This window comes from Microcaecilia unicolor, chromosome 4, assembly GCF_901765095.1.
Source record: "Microcaecilia unicolor chromosome 4, aMicUni1.1, whole genome shotgun sequence".
NCBI lineage: Eukaryota > Metazoa > Chordata > Amphibia > Gymnophiona > Siphonopidae > Microcaecilia > Microcaecilia unicolor.
In genome coordinates this window covers 196691192-196718174 of record NC_044034.1, presented here as the reverse complement: position 1 = coordinate 196718174, position 26983 = coordinate 196691192, and the positions used below count along the sequence as shown (strand labels likewise).

The window sequence follows — 26983 nt, the reverse complement described above, 5'->3', positions numbered from 1 at the left end:
GACACTTATGCTGGGAAAAATCTAGAAATACGGGAAAAAAGGGGAATCCTCTTTTTTTTTTCTTTTAACAAACACACAGAAAAAAGTAGAAAAAACGCGAAAGACGCGCAAGGTCTTCTGAGGGGCACGAAACGGCGGCAAAACACGACCGTCCCGAGCGTGGACAAAAGAAGACTGACGAACACAAGCCGGTTCTGGCGGGAAGACGGTTGCGCATGCGCGGTGCCATGGGCGCGCGAGGGCTAGCAAACATCTTTGCTAGTGAAGATTACGATTGGAAGGGGTGCCGTGGACGTCACCCATCCGTGAGAACAAGCAGCCTGCTTGTCCTCGGAGAAAATTATGTAAACAACAGATACGTAGAGCTGAACGCCAATGGCGGAAGCACAGAACTATAGAACTGAAACAGAAATGTAAGCAGTGCCAAAAATATTATTTGACACAATTAAAAGCTGCTAAAACTACTTATTTTTCCAAAGAAACAAAGGAAGCTGCTAGTTCAGTGGCATAGCCAGACTGCCAATTTGGGTGGGCCTGAACCCAAAGCGGGTGGGCACAACATTTTCTCTCTACCCCCCTCCCCCAGCAAAATTTAGTCACACTTTTCAGTGAGCTTTCAGAGGCCAAAACCTCCTGCCTCAGGTCAGTATAATGCTGTTACGGTATCCTCTCCTGACCTAAGTAAGGAAGTATTGGTCTCTGAAACTTTATTAACACAGGTACCATATTACTTTATCCTAAATTAAAAATAAAATTATTTTCTTTACCTTTGTTGTATGGCCATTTACTTTTTCTCATTGTGTTGCTCCCAGTCTCTAGATTCTGCTTTCCTTCATTTTTGCTTAACTCTTCTGCCAGGGTTTCCTGGCCATTTGTCATTTTTCTCTCCTTTTTCTTTGCTTTCTTCAATATTTTTCTGCCTCTCTCTCTCTGTCCAGATTTAATTCATTCTTACTATCCATTCTTTAATTTCCTTCATCTACTAATGGCTTTTCATCTTTTCATCTTTTTCTCATCCTTGTTCTCCACATGCCCCTTCCTCTTATTCTCCAGTCTTTCACTATTCCCCTTTTCCATGCAGCAGCTCTCCTCTTTCTCTCCCCATCCTTCCAGTGTCTCCCCTCTCTCTTCCCATCCTTCCAGTGGTATCCCCTCTTTCTTTCTGCATCCTTCCATCCAGTGTCACCTCTTTCTCCCTACCCTTCCGTCCAGCATCTTCCCTCTTTCTCTCCCCATCCTTCCACCCATCTACCCTCTCTCCTGATCCTTCCATCTAATGTCTCTCTCTCCCTCTAACCAGTGTCTCTCTATCTCTCTACCATTTTCTGTTCAGTGTCCCTTCTCTCTCCACATCCTTCCAGTCTCTCCCCTTTCTCTCTGCATCCTTTCATCCATCTCCCCTCTTTCTCTCCACATCCTTCCATCTGTTTTCCCTCTTTCTCTGCCATCCTTCCGTTTTCCCTCTTTCTCTGCCATCCTTCCGTTTTCCCTCTTTCTCTGCCATCCTTCCGTTTTCCCTCTTTCTCCCCATCCTTCCATCTGTTTTCCCTCTTTCTCTCCCCATCCTTCCATCTGTTTTCCCTCTTTCTCTCCCCATCCTTCCATCTGTTTTCCCTCTTTCTCTCCCCATCCTTCCATCTGTTTTCCCTCTTTCTCTGCCATCCTTCCGTTTTCCCTCTTTCTCCCCATCCTTCCATCCGTTTTCCCTCTTTCTCCCCATCCTTCAATCTGTTTTCCCTCTTCCGATTCAGGCCCGCCCGATTCAGGCCCGCCAGCGCCAGCCCCAGCTCCCATTGCTGGCCTCTGCTGCTTTTCCTGTTGAGCAGCAGGGCCGGCGCTACAAAAAGAAACGCTCAGCTGACTGAGCACCAACGCTAACAAGAAAAAATTAAAAAAAAAAAAAAAATTGCGGCACCGCAGGCAGCCTTGAGGCATTGGCTACTGGCTCTGCAGGCTCCTCCCATCTCTTACGTCACTGCCTGGAGCGAAGCAGTCTTGACCCATAAGGCTTTTCACACACTAAATCATGACTACCTGTCGAATTTAACTATTCCTTATACTGCCACACGAACCCTTAGATCCCTAACAGATAATAGGTTAGTTATTCCTCCTCTCGCTAGGGCCAGATGGGAATCTACATGGAGATCGGCTTTTTTCTATCTGTCCCCTTCTCTTTGGAACGGCCTTCCAAAAGAGATCAGACTTGAGGAAGTGACGTCACGCTAGCAAATGGAGCAGTGAAAACGGAGCTCCCAACTACCAGCTTTAAAATAGCGCTCCTACCCCCATGGGAACGATAGAAGAAGCAGATTCCGGAAGGGTGAAGCAAAGGGGAGTCGAGCGATGTCACAATCCAAGCCTAAAACGCTGGATTTAGCAGCGTTTTCATACCAGCAGAAAGAAAGAAACAGAGGGCAAGCGACGGAAGAAAATGGCGCCCATGCCTCGAGAGCGGAGCAGACTGACCCAGAACAAGCACGAGGCAACCCGCCGATTGAAAGAACGGAGGTAGAGCCGGAGTTATGGGCAAAATTATGCACGTGGTTTCAAGAAATAAAAACCGAACTCAAGGAAGTGCGAAGGGACTTTGCGCAGCTGAGTTCAGAGTTAAGAGGAGAACTATCAGAGCTGGGCAACCGCGTGATGGAGGTTGAAAATAATCAGTAAGAACAAGTAGAAACAATCAAGGCAGTAGAACAGCAAATCAATGAGAGAAAAACAGAAGCCAGGTACCTCATGGACAAAATCGAGGATCTGGAGAACAGGAGCAGGCGCTCCAATATTAGAATCCGTGGGGTGCCGGAATCTCCCGAATTTAACAACTGTGAAGAGGTGGTGCAGTCTATTGCAGCGCAGGTACTGTCCACAGAGGATAAGCCATATGATAAAGCCTCAATTCGACTACAGCGTGCACATCGCGCACTGGGTGTGCGAAAATCAAACCAGCCTAAAGACATAGTGGCGTGTTTCACAGACTTCAAAGTTAAAGAAGCTGTGATGAGGAGGGCGAGAGTGGCGAGCCCCGTGACGTGGGAGAGTTATCCGATCAAGTTATATCAAGATCTATCTGCGATTACTCTAAAGCGCCGGGGAGAATTGCGGCCACTAACAGCGCAGCTAAGGGAGGAAGGCGTATCATACAAATGGCAATATCCATTTGCGCTCACCTTCATCCGAGAGGGAAAACAGAGGAGAGTGGCATCGCTGGAGGACGCGCAGGAATATTTGAAGCAAATGGAGACAGCGGAAGACCCTTGCCATTACGAACAAGAAGCTGCAGCATGATCCATCAAACCTAAATGGCAAAGAGTATCGCAGGGGCATGGACGCCTGAGAAGGCAGATATCCGGGAAGCACTTGTACCCACAAGCAGGAAAGTGAAAGGAGCAACAGAGAGTCCTGGAGGAAAGAGTAGAACGGAACAGCGGAACCGATAAATGGTGAGAGAAAACATTTCTTGGGGGAGGACATACAGAATTAGCTGAGAGACGAAGGGAGACGTCACCCCTCTCAACAACAGACATGACTCAAGAGGTTATTGGGACATGTCTTCATTGGAATTGGGTGGGAAGGAAAGGGGGGAAGGGATGGGGACAGTGTTTAAGTGTCTGGTGGTGGCTGAATAGGCAAACAAAATGGGGCAGAACATGCAAGGACTGTTTAATTGTGTAACTTGGAATGTTAAGGGTCTCAATTCGCCAGTAAAGCGGAAGCGAATGTTCAAAGAGATGTTGCGATTAAAAAGTGACATAATTATGTTGCGAGACGCATTTAAAGAAATGTCATGAGAAATTGATAGCCCACAGGAGGTATCCGGGGGTAATACACTCAACCAGCAGCCAAAACCATAAAAAGGGGGGAGTACTTATAGCATTCTCAGATACACTGCCCTGGAAAATTATTAAAAATGTGTCTGACAAAGCGGGTAGGTTCTTACTGGTAGTAGCCTCACTATGTAATGTTCAGTATACTTTTGTCACACTATATGCACCTAATGAAGGACAGGGCAAGTTCCTGGAGGATATTGAGCAAAAACTACAACAGAATGTTCAAGGGCAGCTATTAATAGGAGGAGATTTCAATCTGACAATAGACCTCCAGTTAGACAACTCAACGGGACAGGCGGGATATGCTAAGAAAGAGAGAGAGATTTTGAAGAGATTTATAAAGAGGTGGGGCTTGATTGATTTATGGAGAACAACACACGTACAAGACAAAGACTATACCTTCTACTCACCCACACACAACTCTTATTCGAGAATAGATCTTTGGCTGGGGAATGGGGTAGTGGCGCAAGCCATGCAGAAGGTACATATAGAAATACGTACGTGGTCAGACCATGCCCCGGTCCTTCTCAGGCTCAGGAATGGGACAGAAGTGGGAGGACAAAGATATTGGCGGTTAGATGAGGCAATCCTAAACGATCCGGAAAATGTGGGAAAGATTGAACATTATATAAAGGAATACTTGGAATTTAATGATGTGGGAGACATCCACCCAGAGAGCTTATGGGAGGGTCTAAAGGTAGTACTGAGAGGGCAGCTTAACGCCCTCAAGGCCCATCTGAAAAAAACAAAAGAAGCTAAAGAACGGGAACTAAAGGAGAAGATAGAGCAGGCAGAGCGACAACATAAAGTAGATCCCAGGGATAAAAAAGCAATGACTGAGCTTCATAAAACTAGAATGCAACTTAATGAATTACAGATGGCAGAGGTGGCTAGTCAACTGCAGCAAGTGCAACAGGAATATTATGAGCTGGGGGATAAAGCGAGTAGACTATTAGCGAACAAATTAAAAAAACAGGCTTCCCATAATCAGATACATAGTCTCATAACACAACAAGGCCAGACGGTCACACTAACAGGTGACATTCAAGCTACTTTCCATGAATTTTACACCAACCTGTACAAATCTGAAGTGGAGGCAGCCCCCAATAATATAGAAGAATATTTGCAAGGGATAGAAATGCCCCAGCTGTCACAGGGGGAAAGAGACAAACTCTCGATGCCCATAGAGCTGAAGGAGATCAAGGAAGCGATTAGAGCGCTCCCCCATGCTAAGGCACCGGGGCCAGATGGCTTCCCAGTTAGAATATACAAATTGTATGCAAATACTATGGCACCGCTGCTACTACGGCTCTTCCGGTCATTTGACCAGGCGCGGGAGCTACCTTACTCCTGGCGACTGGCAGTGGTGACCTTATTGCTTAAGCTGGGCAAGGACCCACAGCAATGTGGGTCCTATAGACCAATATCCCTCTTAAATATAGATTATAAAATATTCACAAACATATTGGCAAATAGGCTGCAAATGGTATTGCCCAAGCTAATCCACGAAGATCAGGTGGGGTTTATATCAGGGTGTCAGGCCTTTGACAACACTAGATGCTTGATACATGTATTACAGCAGATGAGAGATGAACAGGAGCCAGCCATAGTACTTTCAATCGATGCAGAAAAAGCATTTGATCGAGTGGAATGGTCTTTCTTGTTTGCACTGGTACAGAGGGTTGGAATAGAGGGAGGTTATTTGAAGTGGCTGCAATTATTATACCAGGCCCCATTGGCGGTACTAAAAATCAATGGCTCATATTCAGAGCCTATAAAACTCCAAAGAGGTACCAGGCAGGGATGTGCAGTTTCCCCGCTATTGTTTGCCCTAACAATTGAACCTCTGGCTAACATTAGAGCGGATACAGGAGTCAAGGGAGTAGTAAGAGGGAAGAGGGAGCATAAGCTGATGCTATTTGCAGACGATATTTTGATGACATTGACAAGCCCTGAGCCCTCCGTGCGGCGGGCAGTAGAGATAATGAAGCAATATGGAGAACGATCGGGATTTAAGGTAAACATTAACAAGACTGAACTCCTTAACATCACAATGCCTGGGCAGGAGGTTGCACAGATGAAAGCGGCATTCCCGTTTGTATGGGCCACAAAATCTATCAAATACCTGGGGATACAGATTACACCTAAAATGGAAGATCTATATGAGGCAAATTTTCCAATGAAAATAACAGAATTATTAGCAGAGCTAGACAGATGGGAAGGTTTAAGCATCTCATGGATGGGGCGTATAAATGCCATTAAAATGATGATGTTGCCGAAATTGTTTTATCTGTTTATGGCACTCCCTATCTCAATCCCTCGGAGTTTCTTTGCTCGCCTCAATAGAAAGATGTTTGCTTTTATCTGGAGAAAAAGGCCACCACGGGTGAGGCGTGCCATAATGTTTCAACCGCAAGAGAGGGGTGGGATGGGAGTCCCGAACTTTTTCTTATACTACCAAGCGGCCCAACTGAGAATCTTAGCAGATTGGCACCCAGCAGTCAATAAAAAATGGCTGGGGATGAGAGAAGTGGGGGATATTCTGTGGTTACCAAATAAGGAACTGAGAAGTATAGGGCGAAGGACACCCATAGGGGTAGGGCATATTCTGTCCACCTGGTATCAAATCAGGAAACAGTGGTTCCCAGAACGAACATACTATCATCAGACAGGGATACGAAGGGCCCCGGGGTTCCCATTAGGAGCTACTGAGATAGCCTACAGACACTGGACACGAGCAGGGCTGCATACACTGGGCCAATTATGGGACAATGATAAGATAATAGGCTTTGCAGAATTACAGGAGGAATACGGTCTGCAGGCCAAAGATCAAGTATTTTACTGCTGTATACGTAATTATATACATACCAGGGCCCGAGAAGAGTTGGAATTGGGGGAAACGTCTCTGGAAGTAGCTCTGGGAAAGGGAGGGGGTAAGGGAAGTGTATCGCGCTTATACCTAGCATTGCTACAACGAACAGACCCCCAGGTAACCTATGTTAGCAGATGGGAGGGAACATTGCACTGCACATTTTCAAAAGAGAGCTGGAAGAGAGGCTACCGTTACTTGTTTAAACCTTCAATGGCTCAGAGTGCAATTGAGAATGGTTTCAAAATATATTACTGGTGGTATTATACGCCAGATAGACTACAGTATATATACCCAGAGGCATCAGGAGAATGCTGGCGATCATGTGGAGCCAGAGGCACCTTCATGCATATTTGGTGGGACTGTCCGAGGATAGCAGAATATTGGAGGACAGTGATCGCATTGATAACTAAAGTGCTACAACGTCCCTACCCATGCATGCCGGAAAATTGCCTCCTGCATTTGAAACCGATATCACTAACAGGACCCCAACACAAACTGGCTACGCAATATCTAGTGGCAGCCAAAATAGCAATAGCAAGAGACTGGGAAAAAACACAGCCACCTGAAATACAAAAGGTGCTACAGAAAGTTGACTATCCACCTTATAATCGAAAGAGAAAAACGCCTAGATTTCGACCCAAATCGGGAGATAGACGTTTATCTCACAAAAACTAATAAATCGGTATAATCGAAAGCCGATTTTGGACGTTTTCAACTGCACTCCGTCGCGGATGCGGACAAAGTTGATGGGGGTGTGGCGAAGGTGGAACTGGGGCGTGGTTATCGGCCAAGGAGAGATGTACGCGTTAGGGCAATAATCGAAAAAATTAAGGCGTTTTTAGCGAACATTTAGGCCACTTTTGTTGGACCCTTTTTTCACACGAACAGGTCCCAAAAAAGTGCTCTAAATGACCAGATGACCATCGGAGGGAATCGGGAATGACCTTCCCTGACTCCCCCAGTGGTCACTAACCCCTTCCCACCACAAAAAAATGATGTTTCACAACTTTTTATTTTCACCATCAAATGTCATACCCACCTCCCTGGCAGCAGTATGCAGGTCCCTGTAGCAGTTGTTAGGGGGTGCAGTGGACTTCAGACAGGTGGACCAAGGCCCATCCCCCCCTACCTGTTGCAATTGTGCTGCTTAATGCTTATTAGTCGTCCAACCCCCCCAAACCCACTGTACCCACATGTAGGTGCCCCCCTTCACCCCTTAGGGCTATAATAATGGTGTAGACTTGTGGGCAGTGGGTTTTGAGGGGGATTTGGGGGGCTCAACACACAAGGGAAGGGTGCTATGCACCTGGGAGCTCTTTTACCTTTTTTTTGTTATTGTAAAAGTGCCCCCTAGGGTGCCCGGTTGGTGTCCTGGCATGTGAGGGGGACCAGTGCACTATGAATCCTGGCCCCTCCCACGAACAAATGCCTTGGATTTATTCGTTTTTGAGCTGGGCGCTTTCATTTTCTATTATCGCTGAAAAACAAAAACGCCCAGCTCACAAATTGTCGAATAAAACATGGACGTCTATTTTTTGCGAAAATACAGTTCGGTCCGCCCCTTCACGGACCCGTTCCCAGAGATAAACGCCCATGGAGATAGATGTTTTCGTTCAATTATGCCCCTCTTTATGTATCAGATGGCAAAATTAACGGCCATAAGAAGAGGGAGAATGGAAGCCTTTGACAAACTTTGGCAACCCTATGAACAATCTCAAGAACAGAATCCAGCACCATCATGACACAGGGGGGGAGGGAGGAGGGGAAGAGGGAGGGTAAAGGCCAATGAAGCAGGAGTGTATTAAGAATTTCAGCTGCATGTAGTAAATCTTGAAAAGTTGTAACTCATGACAATGTTTTATACTATAGAAAACCAATAAAAAGGATTTGGAAAAAACAAACAAACAAAAAAAAAACAAAACAAAACAAAAAAGATCAGACTTGAGAAATCCTACTTTCATTTTCGGAAACTTTTGAAAACCTTTTACTTTATCAACTATGTAGAACAGAATTTAGACTAAGGGAAACTAGGTTATAAAAGGAAACTTCAATGTATATTAAGTCATAATTTGTACTGTTTATGTTTGTGTAGTTTATACTATGTACTCAATTCTGTATTTGCGGTGTTTTCCTGTATACTAAATCATGATCTACACTGTTTTTATCTTATGTAGCTAATTTTGGTTTTGCTGTGCTTTCCTGTAATGACTGGAGTTCCATTGTTTGTCTAAACTGTACATATAATGTTGTATTGTTCTTTTTCTATTTTACAAATTGTAAACCGTTCTGTCTTGCAGTTGTAATAAGATACAGTATATAAATTGACGAAAAAAAAATGAACTCATTGCACACCCTATAGGACTAGATGTACAAAACATTTTCCCTAAAGGCACATGGAGGGTAATTTTAGACCTCAGCACCATTTGTAGGCACATACGGAGGCACTTATGCAGGCGGTATGCAATTAGGCACTTACTATCTGCCATGTCCCCTACCTCAACGCACGCGGCGTCCTCAAGCAGTGCGGGGTTCCATTGAAGCGCCGCCTTAACCGAAGCAGTGCGTACTACTGGCATCCTCAGGCTTGTGCTCTTCCAGCGCTTCCACGCTGCGGTGCGCCTCGTGTTTGCCTGGTACCTGATTCATTCCAGGATTCTCCGTTCCGCCTCCCTGTTCTGTGGGGCACTGGACATCCCGGCGGCCTGTTTCCTTGGCTCCTCCCCCTTTCTCCTCACATGGCCTATCGGTTGTGTCCTCCATTGCCCCCCTCTCCTATTGGCCTCCTTCTCTCTATCCTATGGCAGCTCTCCCTCACTCTGCTAGGCTCCTGCTGACGTCAGACGCCAGCACTTTATCAGCTGATCTTTTCCTGGGCTCCATGCTTCGGCTTCTACTCCAGAAGGTCTTGCTTTCCACTGTTGTGTGTTACTTTATTGACCCTCGTTTCTGAATCCTGTCTGAACCTTGACTACTCTTTGTGCCTGCCTGCCTGCCTTTTTGACCCAGCGTGTTCTCTGACTACTCCTTGTGCCTGCTGCCTGCCTTTTTGACCCCGCATGTTCTCTGACTACTCCTTGTGCCTCCTGCCTGCCTTTTTGACTCAGCGTGTTCTCTGACTACTCCCTGTGCCTGCTGCCTGCCTGGACCCAGTGTGGGCTACTCTCTGTGCCTGCTGCCTGTCTCTTGCCCTCCGAGCTTCTGCCAGGTCCCAAATCAAGGTCTTCTTCTCCTCTCAGCTTCTGTTCCGCTTGGTCCCTGCTTTCATAAACCCTGTCGGCTGCCTGCACCAAGGGGAACGGCGGTCATCACAGGTGAAGCCTCAGGGTTGCCCGACCGCCGAGTCAGAACCAGGGTCCTCCTCTTCTGCAGGACACCTTTGGGTGCACCTCGGCATAAGGACTCACGAGTCTGACACTATCTTTATAAAATTCTGGCATACTGCATGTGACAGTTGGATTGTTGTGTTATGTTGATGTTATTATGTATGTAGATTGTAAACTGCTTTGGTTGTACCACAGAAAAGTATCCATGGCCCTTTACCCTAACTGCATAAATAACTTCTGTAGGGATCCCTAGGTCGCATATGTGACAAACAAGTCTATAAACTGGTATCTACAAATATGCACCAATTATGTGTGTCAGTTATAATTTGCACTTAAGCACATGATTATTGCCACCTCTTGGCATTTACACACATGCTAGGTGTTGTTCTATGCACAAAAATCAGTTAGCATATACATTTGAGGAGGGGGAGAGTTGGCAGGTGATGGACTTGTCTTCAAGTTATGCATGTAACTTAAAAAATACAAGTTACGCACAATTAGATGCCAACAGTTACAACAGACTGTTGGCACCTAACTTTAGGCGCACCAATGCCAACTTATGCTCGCATTCTATAACAGAATCTTGGTGCCCAGATGCCGTTATAGAATTGGCACTAAGCACATGGCATTGGGGTGCCTAAATCTTGATGTGACTTTATAGAATTGCCACCATAGTTTATTTTCATACCCCAGTCCCAGTAGAATGGATTTCCCAAATTGGAAGTGACTGAATTTCTAAACAGCATTACTAGAAACTGACCCCATCTGACGTCAGGACAGTCATCTTGAGGAACTGCTAAGACTATATGAACAAAGGGAAAGAGTCCATAAGGGCAACAGAAAATCCCATATCTGTTCTTAAGGAAATCTTGGAGGCCAAGGAGATTAAATGGATCCTGGAAGAAAGGATATTTGTGATTGTTTTTGTGTTATTCTGGACTGTAATTCTGAAGGTAACATCTTGGCTCACACAACTTTGTCTTTGGCATCATTAACCTTTTGTTTGATTGGAACAATATTCTGATGTGAGAGGGATTTTATTTGCTGGACTATTATTCAGATTATCAAAGATTTTGAAGCACCAAGGCACCTCTCTCCAGACTAGAAAATCTACCATGGCTATGGTATTTCTCCGGTTTTTATCAGAGTGCCCCTTTCTCTAGGGAGGATCAGGAGAAGGAGGTTATAATAGAATTGATTCTGTACTAGTTAGTACTATTAAACCATTATTTAATAGTACTGAAGCTATTGGTCCAAAATTCCCACAATCCAGTTGGCAGCTGCCATATTGTATTCATAAGAAAATCACAAATTATCTCCCATTCACAAGTTAGGATTGCTCTAGCTTTTTCTTCTGTGGAACACTGTGGTTAACCAAGAATTTGGAACTCAGATATGGAGGCACCTATGCAGGCGGTATTTTATAAAGGCAATTAGGCACTTACTATCTTTATAAAATACTGGCATATTGCAGTGACAGTTGTGTTATGTTGATGTTTTTATGTATGTAGATTGTAATCCACCTACGACTGGTAGCGCTATAGAAATGATTTGTAGTAGTAGTAGTTGTAGTAGTAGACTATAGGCAGATTATAAGTTTAAAAATAAATAAATAATAATGTGCTTGAATGTAGGCACAATCACTGTATAGAGAGAGGTGTGACCAGCAGCAGAAAAGAGGTTTTAATACCCCTGTATAAGACGTTGGTGAGGCCCCACCTGGAGTATTGTGTTCAGCTTTGGAGGCCGTATCTTGCGAAGGATGTTAAAAAAATAGAAGCGGTGCAAAGAAAAGCTACAAGAATGGTATGGGATTTGCGTTTCAAGACGTATGAGGAGAGACTTGTTGACCTGAACATGTACACCCTGGAGGAAAGGAGAAACAGGGGTGATATGATACAGACGTTCAAATATTTGAAAGGTATTAATCCGCAAACGAATCTTTTCCGGAGAGGGGAAGGCGGAAGAACGAGAGGACATGAAATGAGATTGAAGGGGGGCAGACTCAAGAAAAATGTCAGGAAGTATTTCTTCACGGAGAGAGTGGTGGATGCTTGGAGAACTCTTTTTATTGAAAAAAAAACTAAAAACAAATTACACACATGAAAAAACAACCAACCCTCCCCTCACATCCCCCATCAACATCCTACCTATACACAAGCAACCTACCTATATACAAACCCCCCTCCCCCCACATGATAATACATTAAATTTATCTACCAAATACCCCAGAGTCCCCAAAACCCCTGCAAACAGCCAACTGAAAGCCCCTCATGGTGGTTTTAGCCTGACATGCTTCCACCACCTTGCGGATTTCTCCACCCCCTTCTCCACCCTTTCCCACTTTGCCGCTTCCTGCACCGCCCTCACCACATCCCAGCTGACGTTTTCCGCCGACCGGACATCCTGGTGCAGGGAGACCCCACACCGCGCTATCCAGAGGCAGTATCGGAGTATCACTGATATCAGAAAGCGTGTCTCCGGATCCAAGCGCCCTACTTTTACAGATGGACCGTACACCCAGTCCGCATAGGTGTACCGACGGAAACTGGGGATCTGCAACAGAGAGGAAACCCGGTCAGAAACATGGACCGAAAATGGGCATTTCTGCAGGAAATGCTCCATTGTTTCCTCGACCCCAGCACATTCCCCCCTTGGACATCCCCTGTCCTGCACTTTCCGATCTTTCAAGTTGGCTCTCACATACAGTTTACCGTGAAAGGACAGCCACGCAGTGTCTGTGTATTTCACAGGGATCCGGTCAGATGTAATCAACCGCAACCCCTGCTTTAACACTGGGTCTGGCGCATCCCGCAGCGCTAGGGGCGCTGAAAACATCTGTGATCGAACCCTCTCCATCCAAACCCCCCGCTGTCCTTCTTTCACCTCTGCCACTGACACCCCCCACACCCTCACCAGCTTCACCAGGGTCTTGCAATAGCCTACCCTCCCCGGGGCCCCCTTCCGCAGAGCTACTACCCTTCCCCCTTGCTGCCATAGGTCCCAGTACCTGCTCCACCATTGCAGAACACTCCGTGCCCACCCCGGGGGCTCCTGCCCAACCGCCCTGCCCAAATTAAACTGCAGGAACAGCGCACTGAAGAACAGGACCGGGTTTACCATTCCCACCCCCCCCCCTCCTTCCTGGGCAGATATGTAACATTACGCTTCACTGGGTTCATCCTGTTTCCCCAGAGCAACTGGAAAAACACGCTATATAGGGCTGTATAGCGGCTTTCCGGCAACAAGCAGATGTAGCTAACAAATAAAAACAAGGGAATTAGATGAGCCTTTATCAACTGGACCCGCTCCCTCATCGACATTCTCCACCCCTTCCATCTGTCTACCCGTGCCCTGGCTTCTTGGAGACACTTATCCCAGTTGTATAACCTATAATCCCCCTGGTCAAAATAAATCCCCAGAACCCTGAGCCGCTCCCCTGGCGCTGGAAACTGACCACCCAACTCAAATTGGTGCCCTTGATCTTCCCCAACCCACAGGCTATTCGATTTTTGAAAATTGACCCTCGATGCTGTGACCTGCGAGTAATCCTGGATCAGCTCCTGCAGTCTTCCTCCCTCCCTTTGGTCCGCCACCCACACTGTGACGTCGTCTGCATATGCCACGACCCTCAGCTGACTACCTTCCCCTACCTCCACACCTTGCAGTCCCTGCGCCCCTCCCTTCTCCACCCGTCTTATAAAAGGGTCGATGGCATATGCATACAACAGCGGGCTCAGCGGACACCCCTGCCGCACCCCTGCCCCCACCGTAAACCCCTTCCCCCTCCACCCATTTACCAAGGGGAAACACCCAGCCTGCCTATACAGCAGCTGCAGCTGCTCTACCCACCCCTTCGGGAACCCATAGTGTTCTAGAATTCTCCACAGGACATCCCATTGCACTCTGTCAAATGCTTTATCCTGGTCAAGTGTCACCACCAACCGACCATTCACACCTTCCCTACTGTGTTCAACTCCCTCTCGTACCCATGCTGCTGCTTCCAGGACCCCTCTGCCCTTAACCCCGCATGCTTGGGAGGCCGCTAACAATCCCGCAGACACCTGCCTCATCCTTTGAAAAAGCATTCTTGCGAAAATCTTCCGATCGGTGTTGAGCAGCGCTATCGGCCGCCAATTGGCCAGCAGCGATGAGTCCTTCCCTTTGCTCAAGAAAATCAGAGCTGCTTCTGTCAGGGACCTGGGGAGGGAACCCTCCGAACGAGCTGCCTCCCATACCTTCAACAAGATCGGCCCCAGTTGCGCCTTAAAGGCCTGATAAAACTCGGTCGGCAGCCCGTCCGGCCCCGGCGAGGTCTTCTTGTGGAGTGCCTCAATGGCTTCTTCCACCTCCTGCACAGTCCATGGTTGCAAAAGGCCCTGGAGCTGGGGTCCCCAATCCCCTATCCCTGGGGTCCCTTCCACATAGCTCTCCATCTGCTCTTTATCTATCTGCTGGGCCGAGAGGAATGCTTCAAAGTAATCCCCTACTACACCTAAAATCCCCTCCTTGGAATCCTGAAGGATCCCTCGTGTGTCGCACACTCCCTCAACCACCCTATGGTCCCTCCTCTCCCTACAACAGGCGAAGGGATCCGGGCTAACCATCTTTCCGAAATCTCGTTCATACACCAATGAGGTGTAACGATTGTACTGCACCTTTTCCAGGAGCTCTTGGAGTTCCCTTATTTCCACCTCACTCCCCCCCTGAGAAATTAATCTATCCCTCTTCTGTTTCACTGCCAGACCCAGCTTCGTCCTTTCCCTACCCTCCCTTCTCGCCTGCCTCAAAAAAAACCCCCGTGTGCGTCTTTTCACCGTGTCCCACCACCCACCAATCGATGAAAATGCTCCTTGTACTGTAACCTGGTCGTCCAAAAACCCAAGAAATTCCTCCCGCACCTGCCTGTTACCTAACCACTTTAAGTTCAGCCTCCACAACCCTCTCCCTGGCCTCTGTGCTCCCGCTCCCCCCACCTGAAGGAGAACCATATGGTGGTCCGAAAAGTCCACATCCACAATCTTTGGGCCCCCCAGACCAACCCCTTTCCTCACCAAGAAGCGATCTATTCTGCTCTTGCACTGTCCTCTAAAGAATGTGAACCCCTCCTGCCCCTCACAAAACTCCACATGTGCGTCAACCAACCCCGCCTCCCGCATAATCCTCGCCAGTCTCACCCCATCATAGCTCACCTGCATTAACCGTCCCCCACTATCCATTTTCCTCAATATAGTGTTGAAATCCCCACCCCAGACTACCTGGCGTGAGGTGTACAGGTAGGGCCGAATTTTCCCAAAAAGGAGTACCCTTTCCCTCTTACTCTGGGGCCCGTACACGTTGACCACCCTCAACGCTCTTCCCTCCCAAATCACATCTACCACTAGACATCTCCCCACCCCCAACTCCACCACCCTCTGGATATTCACCCGGTGCGTCTTAAATAAAATTCCCACTCCCCCATACCTGTCCCCCGCCAACCCCCACACCGAGGGTCCCCACCTCCAGGCCCGTCTCGCCCGCCTGATCTTTTCCAGAGACGTCAGCCGGGTTTCCTGTATCAGGAAACAATCCGCCCGGACCCGCGCAAACCTGTCATACGCCAAGCATTGCGCCTTTGGGGAGGAGATACTGGCCACATTAAGGGTAGCAAATGTTAATACAAGTCCCGCCATTCTCATGGAGAGTAATCGAGCTGCTCAACACCTCCTATACTCTGTACCCGAACCTCCTGATGTTCCCCCTTCGCACCCTGAGACAGGTCCTCTTCCGTGCGGCCATCGTCCTCCCCCACCCGATCCCCTTCCCCCCCCACCAGTCCCACCTGTACCTCCCCTCCCCCTTTCTTCCTTCCTTTCTTCTTCTTTGTGCTATCCAATCCCACTTCATTACCCCTCACCCTCCCTTTCCCCCTTCCCCCAACCTCACCCCCTAACTCCTCCTCTAGGTTCTCCCTGTCCTCCAAACCTCCTCCAATTCCACTCTGTCCCCCCACTCATACACTTGGGCCGACGCCCCCTGCACAACCCCCTCGGCCTTCCTCTTACTCCCCTTCCCTCTCCCATCCCTTCCACCCTCCCCTCCCCCTGCTTCCTCTCTCCCCCCTCCCTCTTCCCTACTGCCCTGAACCTCCCCTCCCTTCTTCCGACTCCCTGTACTTCCCACCTGAACCTCTTCATATTTCCTTTTGCCTTCTGCTGTCCCCCCTGCCTCTGCTCCCTCCTCCATCAACTCCACCCTCGTCCCCTCCATCTGTTCGCCCTCCTCACCCTCAGCCCCCCCATCCTCCTCTCCTAACACCTGATATCTATTCCCCCCCCTCGCCCCCTGCTGCGGCACCTCCCCGCCTACCGCTCGTGTCCCCCCCCTTTCTAGACTTCCTCCTCCTCTGTGGAACTCGCACCCAATCCCCCTCCTGCTCCTCCCCTGACGCTCCTTCCTGCCTCCCCTCCCCTTCTCCTACCAGCTCCTCCCTGCCCAGCACCCCGTGCCCTGCCCCCTCCTCTTCCCCTACCACCCCGCCATACCCCTTCCTCCACATGTCCCACTCATTATGGGACGCCCGAGGGCAATTCCGGAATGCATGCCCCAGCCCTCCACAGAGATTGCACCGAATCGAGGTACAATCCTCCGTGGAGTGCTGGGTGTCCCCACATCTCCCACACTTTACCACAGGGCAGGACATGCTAAAATGTCGAAATGAACCACACCTAAAGCACTGTCGTGGCTGTCCTTTGTAAAAACACAGTATCCTGTCACGGCCGATGAAAGCTGCCGAGGGGATGTGCTGAACGACATAGCCGTCCTGTTTTAATTTTACCTGGGCTCCCCAACCTCCTGCCCAAACCCTACTCGGATCCGGTAGCTTAGTAAGTGGTGACTTCAGCTCCGCATACCGCTGGAGCCAATAAGCCAGATCTGCCCCTGAGATAGACTCATTCCGCACAAGTAGGGTAACCTGCACCAGGTCCGGCTTGCTGATCGGAATCACCCTGAAGTCCCGCCACTCCCCCTTCCCCCTTACTCCCTCATACCGTTCCCAAAAAATTTCCATCCCCCTCTGGGTCATAAAGCTTACATCATATTCGGGGATGTTGACGGGGTGTATACAAGCATAAAAGTCCTCAGGTATGAACCCCATCCCCATCACCTGTTTCAAGACCTTTTCCCGGGACGGCATTGCTCCGTCCCCTATCCATTTAAGCTGAACCACATTGCGTCTTTTTGGTAACTGCCCACCCCCTTTCCCCATTCCCCCAAAACCCCTGCCTGTCCCTTCATACCCCGCAAGTCCACCCCCCTCCCTCCTCCCCCCTCCCTGGACCACTGCAGCAAAGGACACAGACCCTTGCCCCCATCGCCCCCCTACCCCTGAGCTGGTGCCAGCCCTACCCTCCAACTCCGCCCCCCTCCCTTGCTGCCCCTCAGCCTTACTGTCTTCCCTACTCCCCCCCACCTCCTGCCCCCCCGTACCCGTAATGATGTCATCTCCCCCCTCCCGCTGCCCCTCCCCCCTGCCTCCCCCCCTTCCTTTTACTCTGGGGCCTCCCTGCCCCTCAGGAACCATACCCCCTCTTCCCTGATGCTGGCCCACCGACATACCTCCATCCCCTGCTGCCCAGACACCTGAGTCCCCTGCATCAGGCAAATCTACACCAAAAGAACCTTCCCACTGCAAACCTTCAGCAGCCCCAGAATCCCGCAACAAACCCCCTTCAGCCTGCCCTCCCTCCGGCTGAACCAAGTCTGGTACCGCATTACCGGCAGTCCTTGCGGCCATTACTTGCTGCGGGGCTGGCGCTGCAAGAATCTCCCTGTCTGCCCCTTCTTTCTCACAGCCTTCTGGGTGCCTTGACTCCTTTCTCTCTGATGGCTCTGCTCCGGTCCCGTTGTCGAACCCGTGCAAACTCCCTCCTCCTGCGCCCCGATTGGGCAAACCTGCCCTCTCATCTGCTGTGAGTGGGCAGAACTTCCTCGAACCCGGAAGCTCCGCGTATCGTCTCTCCGCTCCTTGCTGAAAATTAGCCTCTGTCCCCCTTAGCGCTACAGCCTTCTGGCTCGCCTCCGATGTTCCACCGGCTGTCTGTGATGTCCCTTGCAGCTGCGAACTGCCCTCTGCACACTGCAAATCAGCCGTCTCTCGATCAGGTATGACGTCCTGCCCCTTCGATCCTCGTGGGCGGACCTGCTGCGCTAGTAATGGCACTGCGCTTGTAGGTTGCTGACCTCCCGAAACCGATGCCTCCAGTGGAAAAAGAACCACCTGTGGCTGCAACCGCTTGTCCTTGCTTGCAGCCCACTGCTCCATTCCGGGTACACCGCCCTCTTTCTTCTGCATCGGCTCAACCAGAACTGCATTAGACAACAGGCTCTCCCCTGTAGCGCCTGACCCTGTGTCTAGTATCTGGAATGATTGTCTCTGAAACTCTCTCGCTTCTGTATTTTCCTCCACAGGTCTCTGTGTCTGAGAAGTCTGATCCAGACCAGCCCTGACGTCCCTGAGCTCTGCTGTCTCTGGAAGAGGACCGGGCTGGCTTGCCAGGTACTGCATATACTTTAATGTGGCTTGTGTACCGCTCCCGGTCAGTTCTGGCACTGAAGAATGCAGGGACCCAGGAACTGAACCCTCTGTCTTCTTCCCTCTCCGTTCTGCTGTGGGGTCTGATCGTTTACTTCCCTGGCCTCCAGCGAGAGAACCAGAAGCCATTCTTTCCTTGTTCACATAAATCTCGCGCAAAGGGTTCCCAGGGCCTTTTTTTAAAACCCCAAGCAGCTGTTCTTTCTTCCCAAGCATTTTTTTTAGACGTGTTTCTTCCTTTTCATATAGGTTCTTGTGTGTTGCTGGAGCTACTTTAATCATGGTTTTAGCCATCTTGATACGTTTACCCAGATCCACCACCTCTTTCTCCACGGCCTTGATTCTCCTAACCACTTTAATCAAACCACTAGCCGGGTCCTCTGGGTCCTGGATTCTCTCCCAAAAATCTTCCTCTTCCGAGGACACGCTGTCCTCACTGCCTGTCTCCTCAGATTCAGGCTGACTCTCCTGACAGGTATCCATCTCCTCCACCTTCTCTCTGCCCGGCAAACTCCCTTCTTGGGCCTTCACCAGCTCTCCCCCCCTCTCACCTTCTGGATGTTGTAGGCCAGTGAGGGGGGTACCGGACTGGCTTCTGCCCTCGGGCTGCTGTTCTCTCCGGTCTACCGGGCTCCTCTCCCTCCTCTCTGCGGCTTTAACAGAGAGGGAACCGTTCTTCCAGGCCTTCTGGTCCTGGGCCCCAGGAGGCCCCATATCCTGGGCCTTGCCTGAGGACCGCTCCCCAGGGACCTTCCTCATTTCTGGGGAAGGGGCTAGGCCTCACTCCCTTCCCCCTGGAAGCCTGCAGAGCCTCTGGCAACACTTCCTCCTCCTTCCAAGCTTCAACAGCAACTGCCTTGGAATGCCCTCCCGCGGGAGGTGGTGGAAATGAAAACGGTAACGGAATTCAAACATGCGTGGGATAAACATAAAGGAATCCTGTTCAGAAGGAATAGATCCTCAGGAGCTTAGCCGAGATTGGGTGGCAGAACTGGTGGTGGGAGGCGGGGATAGTGCTGGGCAGACTTATACGGTCTGTGCCAGGGCTGGTGGTTGGGAGGCGGGGATAATGCTGGGCAGACTTATACGGTCTGTACCACAGCTGGTGGTTGGGAGGCGGGGCTGGTGGTTGGGAGGCGGGGATAGTGCTGGGCAGACTTATACGGTCTGTGCCCTGAAGAGGACAGGTACAAATCAAGGTAGGGTATACACAAAAAGTAATACATATGAGTTTATCTTGTTGGCAGACTGGATGGACCGTGCTTATAATCGAAAGAGAAAAACACCTATATTGCGACCCAAATCGGGAGATGGGCGTCTTTCTCCCGTGGGCACCCAAATCGGTATAATCGAAAGCCGATTTTGGGCGTTTCCAACTGCAATCTGTCGCGGAAACGGGTAAAGTTGACGGGGGCGTGTCGGAGGCGTGGTGAAGGCGGAACTGGGGCGTGGTTATCGGCCGAGGAGAGATGTGTGTCTTTAGCTGATAATCGAAAAAAAGGTGTTTTTACCGCGATTTTGGGTCACTTTTTTTGGACCCTTTTTTTTCACGAACAAGTCCCAAAAAAGTGCCACAACTGACCAGATGACCACTGGAGGGAATCGGGGATGACCTCCCCGGACTCCCCCAGTGGTCACTATCCCCCTCCCACCAAAAAAACCCCACTTAAAAACTTTTTTTCCAGCCTGTAAGCCAGCCTCTAATGCCGTACCCACCTCCATGATAGCAGAATGTGTTCTATCCTCTGACAGCCTTTCCCTGGTTCTGATGTGGCTCTCGGGTGAGTGTGACACCTTTTCTGTTATGCGCACTGCAGAGTCACATCAGCAATGCATTGTGGTGGGTGTAGGGTATTGGGTTCCGTGATTCCACTAGCTTGTGGCAAATGCTCATGATGTTGGTACTTGGTAGGCTCTACTCCAATGGTGCTTTTCCCCTGCTTACTGGGTCAGAGTGTATCCTGTTTTGTTTCCGGTAGTCCATGAGGTAGTGGCCATTTTTGTAAGCCAGTTTTAGACCCCTTTCACGTGTTAGCGACGTTACAGAACTTAGTTCTTACCTTGAATGTGGCTGAAAGAGGGCATTGTACACTATTCTGCCAGCTCTGACCTACTGCTAATCTCAGTACCAGGGAGACTCGTTGCCAGTGGGGCACAACCTCTGATCTGCAGTTAACTGTGAGTAAGCGTGCTTATTCCAATAAAAGACGTTTTCGGAGAGATTAGTCTTCAGGTGTCAACTGGTGTGCCAATGTTATATAGCAGCAACAAGTCCTACAGGCCTGTGTGTATGCAGGTCCCTGGAGCACTTTTAGTGGGTACCGCAGTGCACTTCAGGCAGGTGGACCCAGGCCCATCCCCCCCCCACCTGTAACACTTGTGCTGGTAAATGGGAGGTCTCCAAAACCCACTGTACCCACATGTAGGTGCCCCCTTCACCCCTAAGAGCTATGGTAGTGTTGTACATTTGTGGGTAGTGGGTTTTGGGGGAGGGGGGTTGGGTGCTCAGCACCCGTGGTAAGGGAGCTATGCATGTGGGAGCGTTGTCTGAAGTCTACCGCACTGACCTCTAGGGTGCCCAGTTGGTGTCCTGGCTTGTCAGGGGGGCGAGTGTACTACGAATCGTGGCCCCTCCCATGACCAAATGGCTCGGATTAGGACATTTTTGCGCTGAAAAATGTCCATTTTTTCAAAAATACGGTCTGTCCCTCCTCTTCACGTACCCGTTTTCGAAAATAGACGCCCATGGAGATAGGCGTTCGCGTTCGATTATGCCCCTCTATGTTACTTAAATGGTCCGAGTTTCGGTTGAAGCAGCAACAACAGTGATCTCCGAGTGCTGGTATAAAGAGTGGTTTACAATCTTAAAAACAAATAAAACATCAGAAGAGAACACTATATTATGACAGGAAAGTAGACACTCAGGATCCATTCATTCCAATATAAAACAAGTCTCATGAGACATCGGCCCCCCTTCCCCCCCACCAAATGTCTCTGCAGATTACCCACCAACACCCCCATTCATCAATCAGTTAGACCAAATGCCTGCTGAAAAAAAAATGTTTTTAATTTCACCTTAAACTGATGAAGATGCATATATTAGGCATGTGCCTGCTACTCCTCCCATACTCAGGACAAACTCCACCCCTGTGCACACCCACTGACAAATATACGCCATCATGTCATGCCATATACATTTACATTAACTGGCATTTTATAAGAGGTAATTTATGCATGTATGGGGCCACATATGCATGGACAAAATTGGGGAAACCCTTTAGTGTGCCAGCCCATTGTAGATCAAAATGGCCATTTGGAAATCCTGATTGACTACAGTAGTAGCAAGTAATGACCCAAGAGATATGTTATTATGGCAGAACATTTATGTTTATTTCTGTAAAAGGCTTTCCTGAAATCTAAGTACACACCACATCTAACACTCTACTCCAGTCCACTTCTAGTTCCCCAGTCAAAGAAATTGATCAGATTTGTTTGTCAGTCCTGTCTGTATAAAACCACACTGCTTAAGATCCTGTAATCCAGTGGCGTAGCCAGACCTAACATTTTGGGTAGGCCCAAAACTAATATGGGTGGGCACCATCCCTGTAGCTAGGCATCACCCCTTCCTTTCTCTACCCCCCACCATCCATCCCTCCCCGTAACCCAGCATCAGCCCTTCCCTTTCCTATCCCCCCATCCATTCATCCATCCATCCATCCTCATAGCCTGGCATCAGCACGTCCTTTCCCTACCCCCCCAATCCATCCTCATAGCCTGGCATCAGCCCTTCCCTTCCCTCTCCCCATCTAACCTTCCCCGTAGCTTGGCATCAGCCCTTCCCTTTCCTATCCCCCATCCTTCCCTACCCCCCAATCCATCCTCATAGCCCAGCATCAGCCCTTCCCTTTCCTACCATCCATCCCCTAGCTAGGCATCCGCCTACCCTACTCCCCACCCCTCCTTGTAGCCTAGCATCAGCCTTGTCTTACCCCCTACCCACCCCCCATAGTCTGGCATCTCTCCTCCTCCCACCCGGAAGCACACCAACATTAAATATAAACCCTTTTTTTTTTAATGTCTTGGGCACTGCAGAGACCAACCCCACCCAGAAACTCCTTTACATTACATATAAAACTTTTTTTATTATTATTTTTTTTTTAACCTGGGTACTGCAGAACCAACCCTACCCCAAAACCCACACCAACATGAAAAATATACCTTTTTTTAACATTTTAACCTGGGCACTGAGCCCACCCCCACCCAGAAACCCACAAACAATAAGTTTTAATGGTGGGTTTCTGGGTGGGGGTAGGGTCTTCACTGCCAAGGGGGAAAAAAAAGTATATTTAATGATTAAATACATATTCCTCCCCCTCCCCCCCAGGCAGTGAAGAGCCCACCACCAGCATTACATTGTACATATAAAAAAATCAAAACCCTAAACATTGGTTTTACCTGGCAGCTGGGCTTATCTGTATGGGCTGGCAGCTGCTGCTGTTGCTGCTGCTGCTTGGAGTTGGCAGTAAAGTAAAGGTACTCGATTCTGGAATGATCTCGATTCGAATTTCGATTTTCCCAAATTCCCACGTTTCAGGGCAGGGCCAGGGCAGGCTGAGGCTCGCATTAACCCTGCGTGCCGTGCGTGCACATGCAGCTATGCCCATCCCTCAGATGCCAGTTGAGTTGCCACTAGTGAGCTCAGCGGACGGAGCTGAGGCCGAGCGGAGCGAGACCGAGGCTGAGCACGCCCGCCGCCGTGCACAGCCATGTCCGCGTAGGATGGAAAACAACGACGTTCTGATGCGACCTGCAACTTACTGGAGAGATGAAAGATCAGCTGAGCGGCAGTGAGCGGGTGCCCGCGACGGCGTGACGTGTAGTACGCTAGGAGGCTGCTGCAGTCAGTGAGTGTGTGCGCTTGGGTGGTGGTGGGTGGGCCTGAGCCGAAATCGGGCTGGAAGGAACCTGGAGAGAGGACAGCTGAGCCAGAGCGCGAGCGGGTGCCGTCTCTGCCATGGTACTCGCTGCTGCTGCTGCAGTTGCAGTGTGTGGGTGTGGGTGTGCACTTGGGTGGGCGGGCCTGGGCCCACCCAGGCCCACCTGTAGCTACGCCCCTGCTGTAATCCACTGGATTGCAGAAACTGCTCAATTCTCTATTATAGTACCAAGGTCAAACTAATTCATCTATATTTCTCAGCCTTCTCCTTGCCTCCATTTTTGTGGAGAGGAACCACAACCATTGCATCTGCAGTGATTTCCAAACTCTTATCTTATATGACACCATTTTAGCAGTTAAAAATTAATGTGACCCCAGATCATGATGGAAACAGAATAGCAGACTTCTATTCCATTTATCTTCCGAATCCAGCTACATCCTCTTCCCCAACTTATCCAAAGTATGAAGGCAGGAACAGCAGAGAGCAGGAGTGTCCCAAACCGGAAGTGTGCCCTGTGTGATGTCTCCTAGTATCCACATCCTACTCACTTCATCACAGCCACAGCAAGGGAGACAATGGATGGGGAGTGATTTGTGCACCCCATCTCTCTTGAGCCTTATGCAGCCATACCACCCGCACAGCTCTCAGGATGGCGCAGGGTTCTGTATGTCAGTGTGTACTCATGGACCAGTACTCTGCATGAGTTTCCAGTCCAACAGGAAGCCAACACTGGAGGAGAGAACAGGGCCTGTGAACATTCATTAATTTACAGGTACTATATTGAAAGCTAGTACTAGGCAAGTTTACAGTGAAGGTCCAGAGGGAGAAGGCGCAGTCCTGTTTCTGTGACCCCATTCACTGATGATGTGACCCCATTTGAGGTCCCAAACCACAACTTGGGAACCACTGTGTTAGACTAGGACCGATATAGGGTCATGAGGATTGCACTCCATGGGGGGCAGGGTAGAAGCGTAGCCAGACTGTGATGCCAAGGGGAGCGGAGAGCGGACTGCGTAGGCATGACAGACTGCTAAAAAATAGGCACTGGCACCAGCAGAAGTCTGTTTGGGGGAGTGGTTACTCCCCTGGCGCCCCACCTAGCTACGCCTCTGGGGCAGGGCCTATTCTGGTTATTGTCCAGCATGGTCATATTTTTGGATCATGATCTGTTAATTGGAATTTTGTAATCTGGGTAAAATAAAGAAGAAAACCTATATTATATACTGAGCTTACCGAGGCTGCCTACACCAATTTTCTAGGTGAAATTATGCTCATAGTTTCTTTTTGATAATTACCCATGGAAAATACACATATATACATTTACATCTGTTGTTTAGTATGGCGTATTGTAGATACATATTTTATACAGCACATGCATAAGCACTAACCAGGGATCCCCAAACATTTTGGACCAAGGGCCACATCGGACTTTTCAGATCATTGAAAGTGCTGTGGAGTTTGCTGAGCGGGGGTGGATTTCATAAACCCTCAAAACATCCTTCCTCCTACATCTTGTCCTGCGGCCTTATGTGGCTGAGGCTCTAAGGTCATAGTTTGGGGACCCTTGTGGTGATCCCTCTCCTTTGGGAACACCTCCATTTGTTGGATATATGCTTGTCTATATAGGATGTGTGAACATATATTTACACACATATACTTCAAGCAATTTAAATTTAAAAAAGAGCTATTTCTGCACACAAAACATTGTTTTACCCATGGAAATGCCTTCAAAATTATTTTCACTAGTAAACATTAGTTCATATTGTTAAATGGCAGCAAAGTTTATTCTGAGAGCATCCTGTATCTGTAACTGCTTCCACCTCTTTGTGTCTGTGTACAACATGATAAGACACACCTTAGCACTGTGCTGATTATATTTTTTGTCTCTCCCCACTCACTCTGAAAGAGGGCAGGGCATAGATTCCTTGGAGACCCCAGGCATGCATGAGATATTCAGGTCTGAAGGAAGAGAAGCAAAATCATGTAGCACATTTTGCACTGACAATTAAAGATGTTTTTCATAAGGACACACGCCAGCAGTCTGTAGCTGGCAGTACCTTATTATATATGTCAGGACTGTGAAAGAGCTGGCCTAGCAGTGCTATAACTGCAAAGCATACAAATATCTTACCAGCATCTGTGAGAGGGCAAGCAAGCAAACACTGCCTCCAATTGTCAGCACATTCCACAGAGCAGCCCATCCAGGCTGCTGGCTGGCTTCAGAGGAGTTCTGGGATAGTTCTATTCCAGTATGCTGGCCCTGCTGCTCACCAGCTTCATCCAATGACCTCATCGCTTCTGACTTGAGCAGACCTGGAGATGCAAATTAAGTTGGTAGGAAATTAAAATCCATCAAAGCCCACAAACCACAGCTGAGGTTGTGATAGGTCATTTCTCACACCTGGCAATTACATCTCAAGCTTGCCACAGCAAGTGCAACTTGACTGAAGCGTCATGTTTTATCAACATACAGCAGCAATGTTCACCTACCCATTGGTGTGGGTGGATGAAAACTTTCTACATTTCTTTCAAGTAAAGCATTTTTGTTTTAGATTGTTGAATCTTCTATGGAGCATAATAAGAAGAAAGTTCTACATATTTTGTTCATTGAAATAATATGACGGAAAATATAACAGCACCAAAAATATAAAAATGGTCAATGATGGTTTATTGTGATGATAACAATAAAATTCAGATAAAAAGATCCAACATTGCCATACACCATGTTTCACCCATTTGGTTAAAAAAATTATATACAACTCTAAAACAAACAAACAAAAAAAAACCCAAATACTCATAATAAAAAACAAAATAAAAAACAAATCAATTGAACTAAACGTCACAGTGAATATACATCTATATCTATATACAAAATATATATATTTTGTATATAGATATAGATGTATATTCACTGTGACGTTTAGTTCAATTGATATGTTTTTTATTTTGGTTTTGACTGAGTATAATTGTTTTTTTTGTTTTAAATAGATAAATATAAAGCTGTCAAGATGCACAAAAATGAATATAAATAAACATAAATATAAATATACACAGACTCATCCTACCATAAAATAAAACGCATAAACAGAATATATTCTTAAACATATATACTGGATTGTAAATACTTTAACAGAACTCAAACAAAATTATAGTATTATGTTATGGTACTATTTATGCTGAACTATAAGGTCACAAGAGATTGTATTATAAACAGTAATAAAACAGTATAAAATAGTATCATTTATTGTTTATTAAAATTCAATATACCGCTTTCCGTGTACACAAATCAAAGCAGCTTACATTTTAGAAATATAATAATAAAACAGAAAATCAGAAAGGAACGCCAACAAATAGATAGGAAAGACCTAGCTATCGCAAACAATCTAGCTAGAATTCAAACCAAGAGAAAGCATTCCTAACAGACATATACAATCCCCATTCCCCAAGAT

General features: G+C 48.2%; 1 protein-coding gene across 1 annotated transcript in view; it reads right to left on the bottom strand.

The window, feature by feature from the left end:
- PTPN5 (protein tyrosine phosphatase non-receptor type 5) overlaps positions 1-25845 on the bottom strand; it is a 355312-nt gene extending 329467 nt beyond the window's left edge. Inside the window, 1 exon segment of the mRNA XM_030201109.1 lies at positions 25666-25845. Coding sequence (XP_030056969.1) covers positions 25666-25827 — 162 coding nt within the window. The 5' untranslated portion in view covers positions 25828-25845.
- Between the last annotated feature and the right edge of the window lie 1138 nt (positions 25846-26983).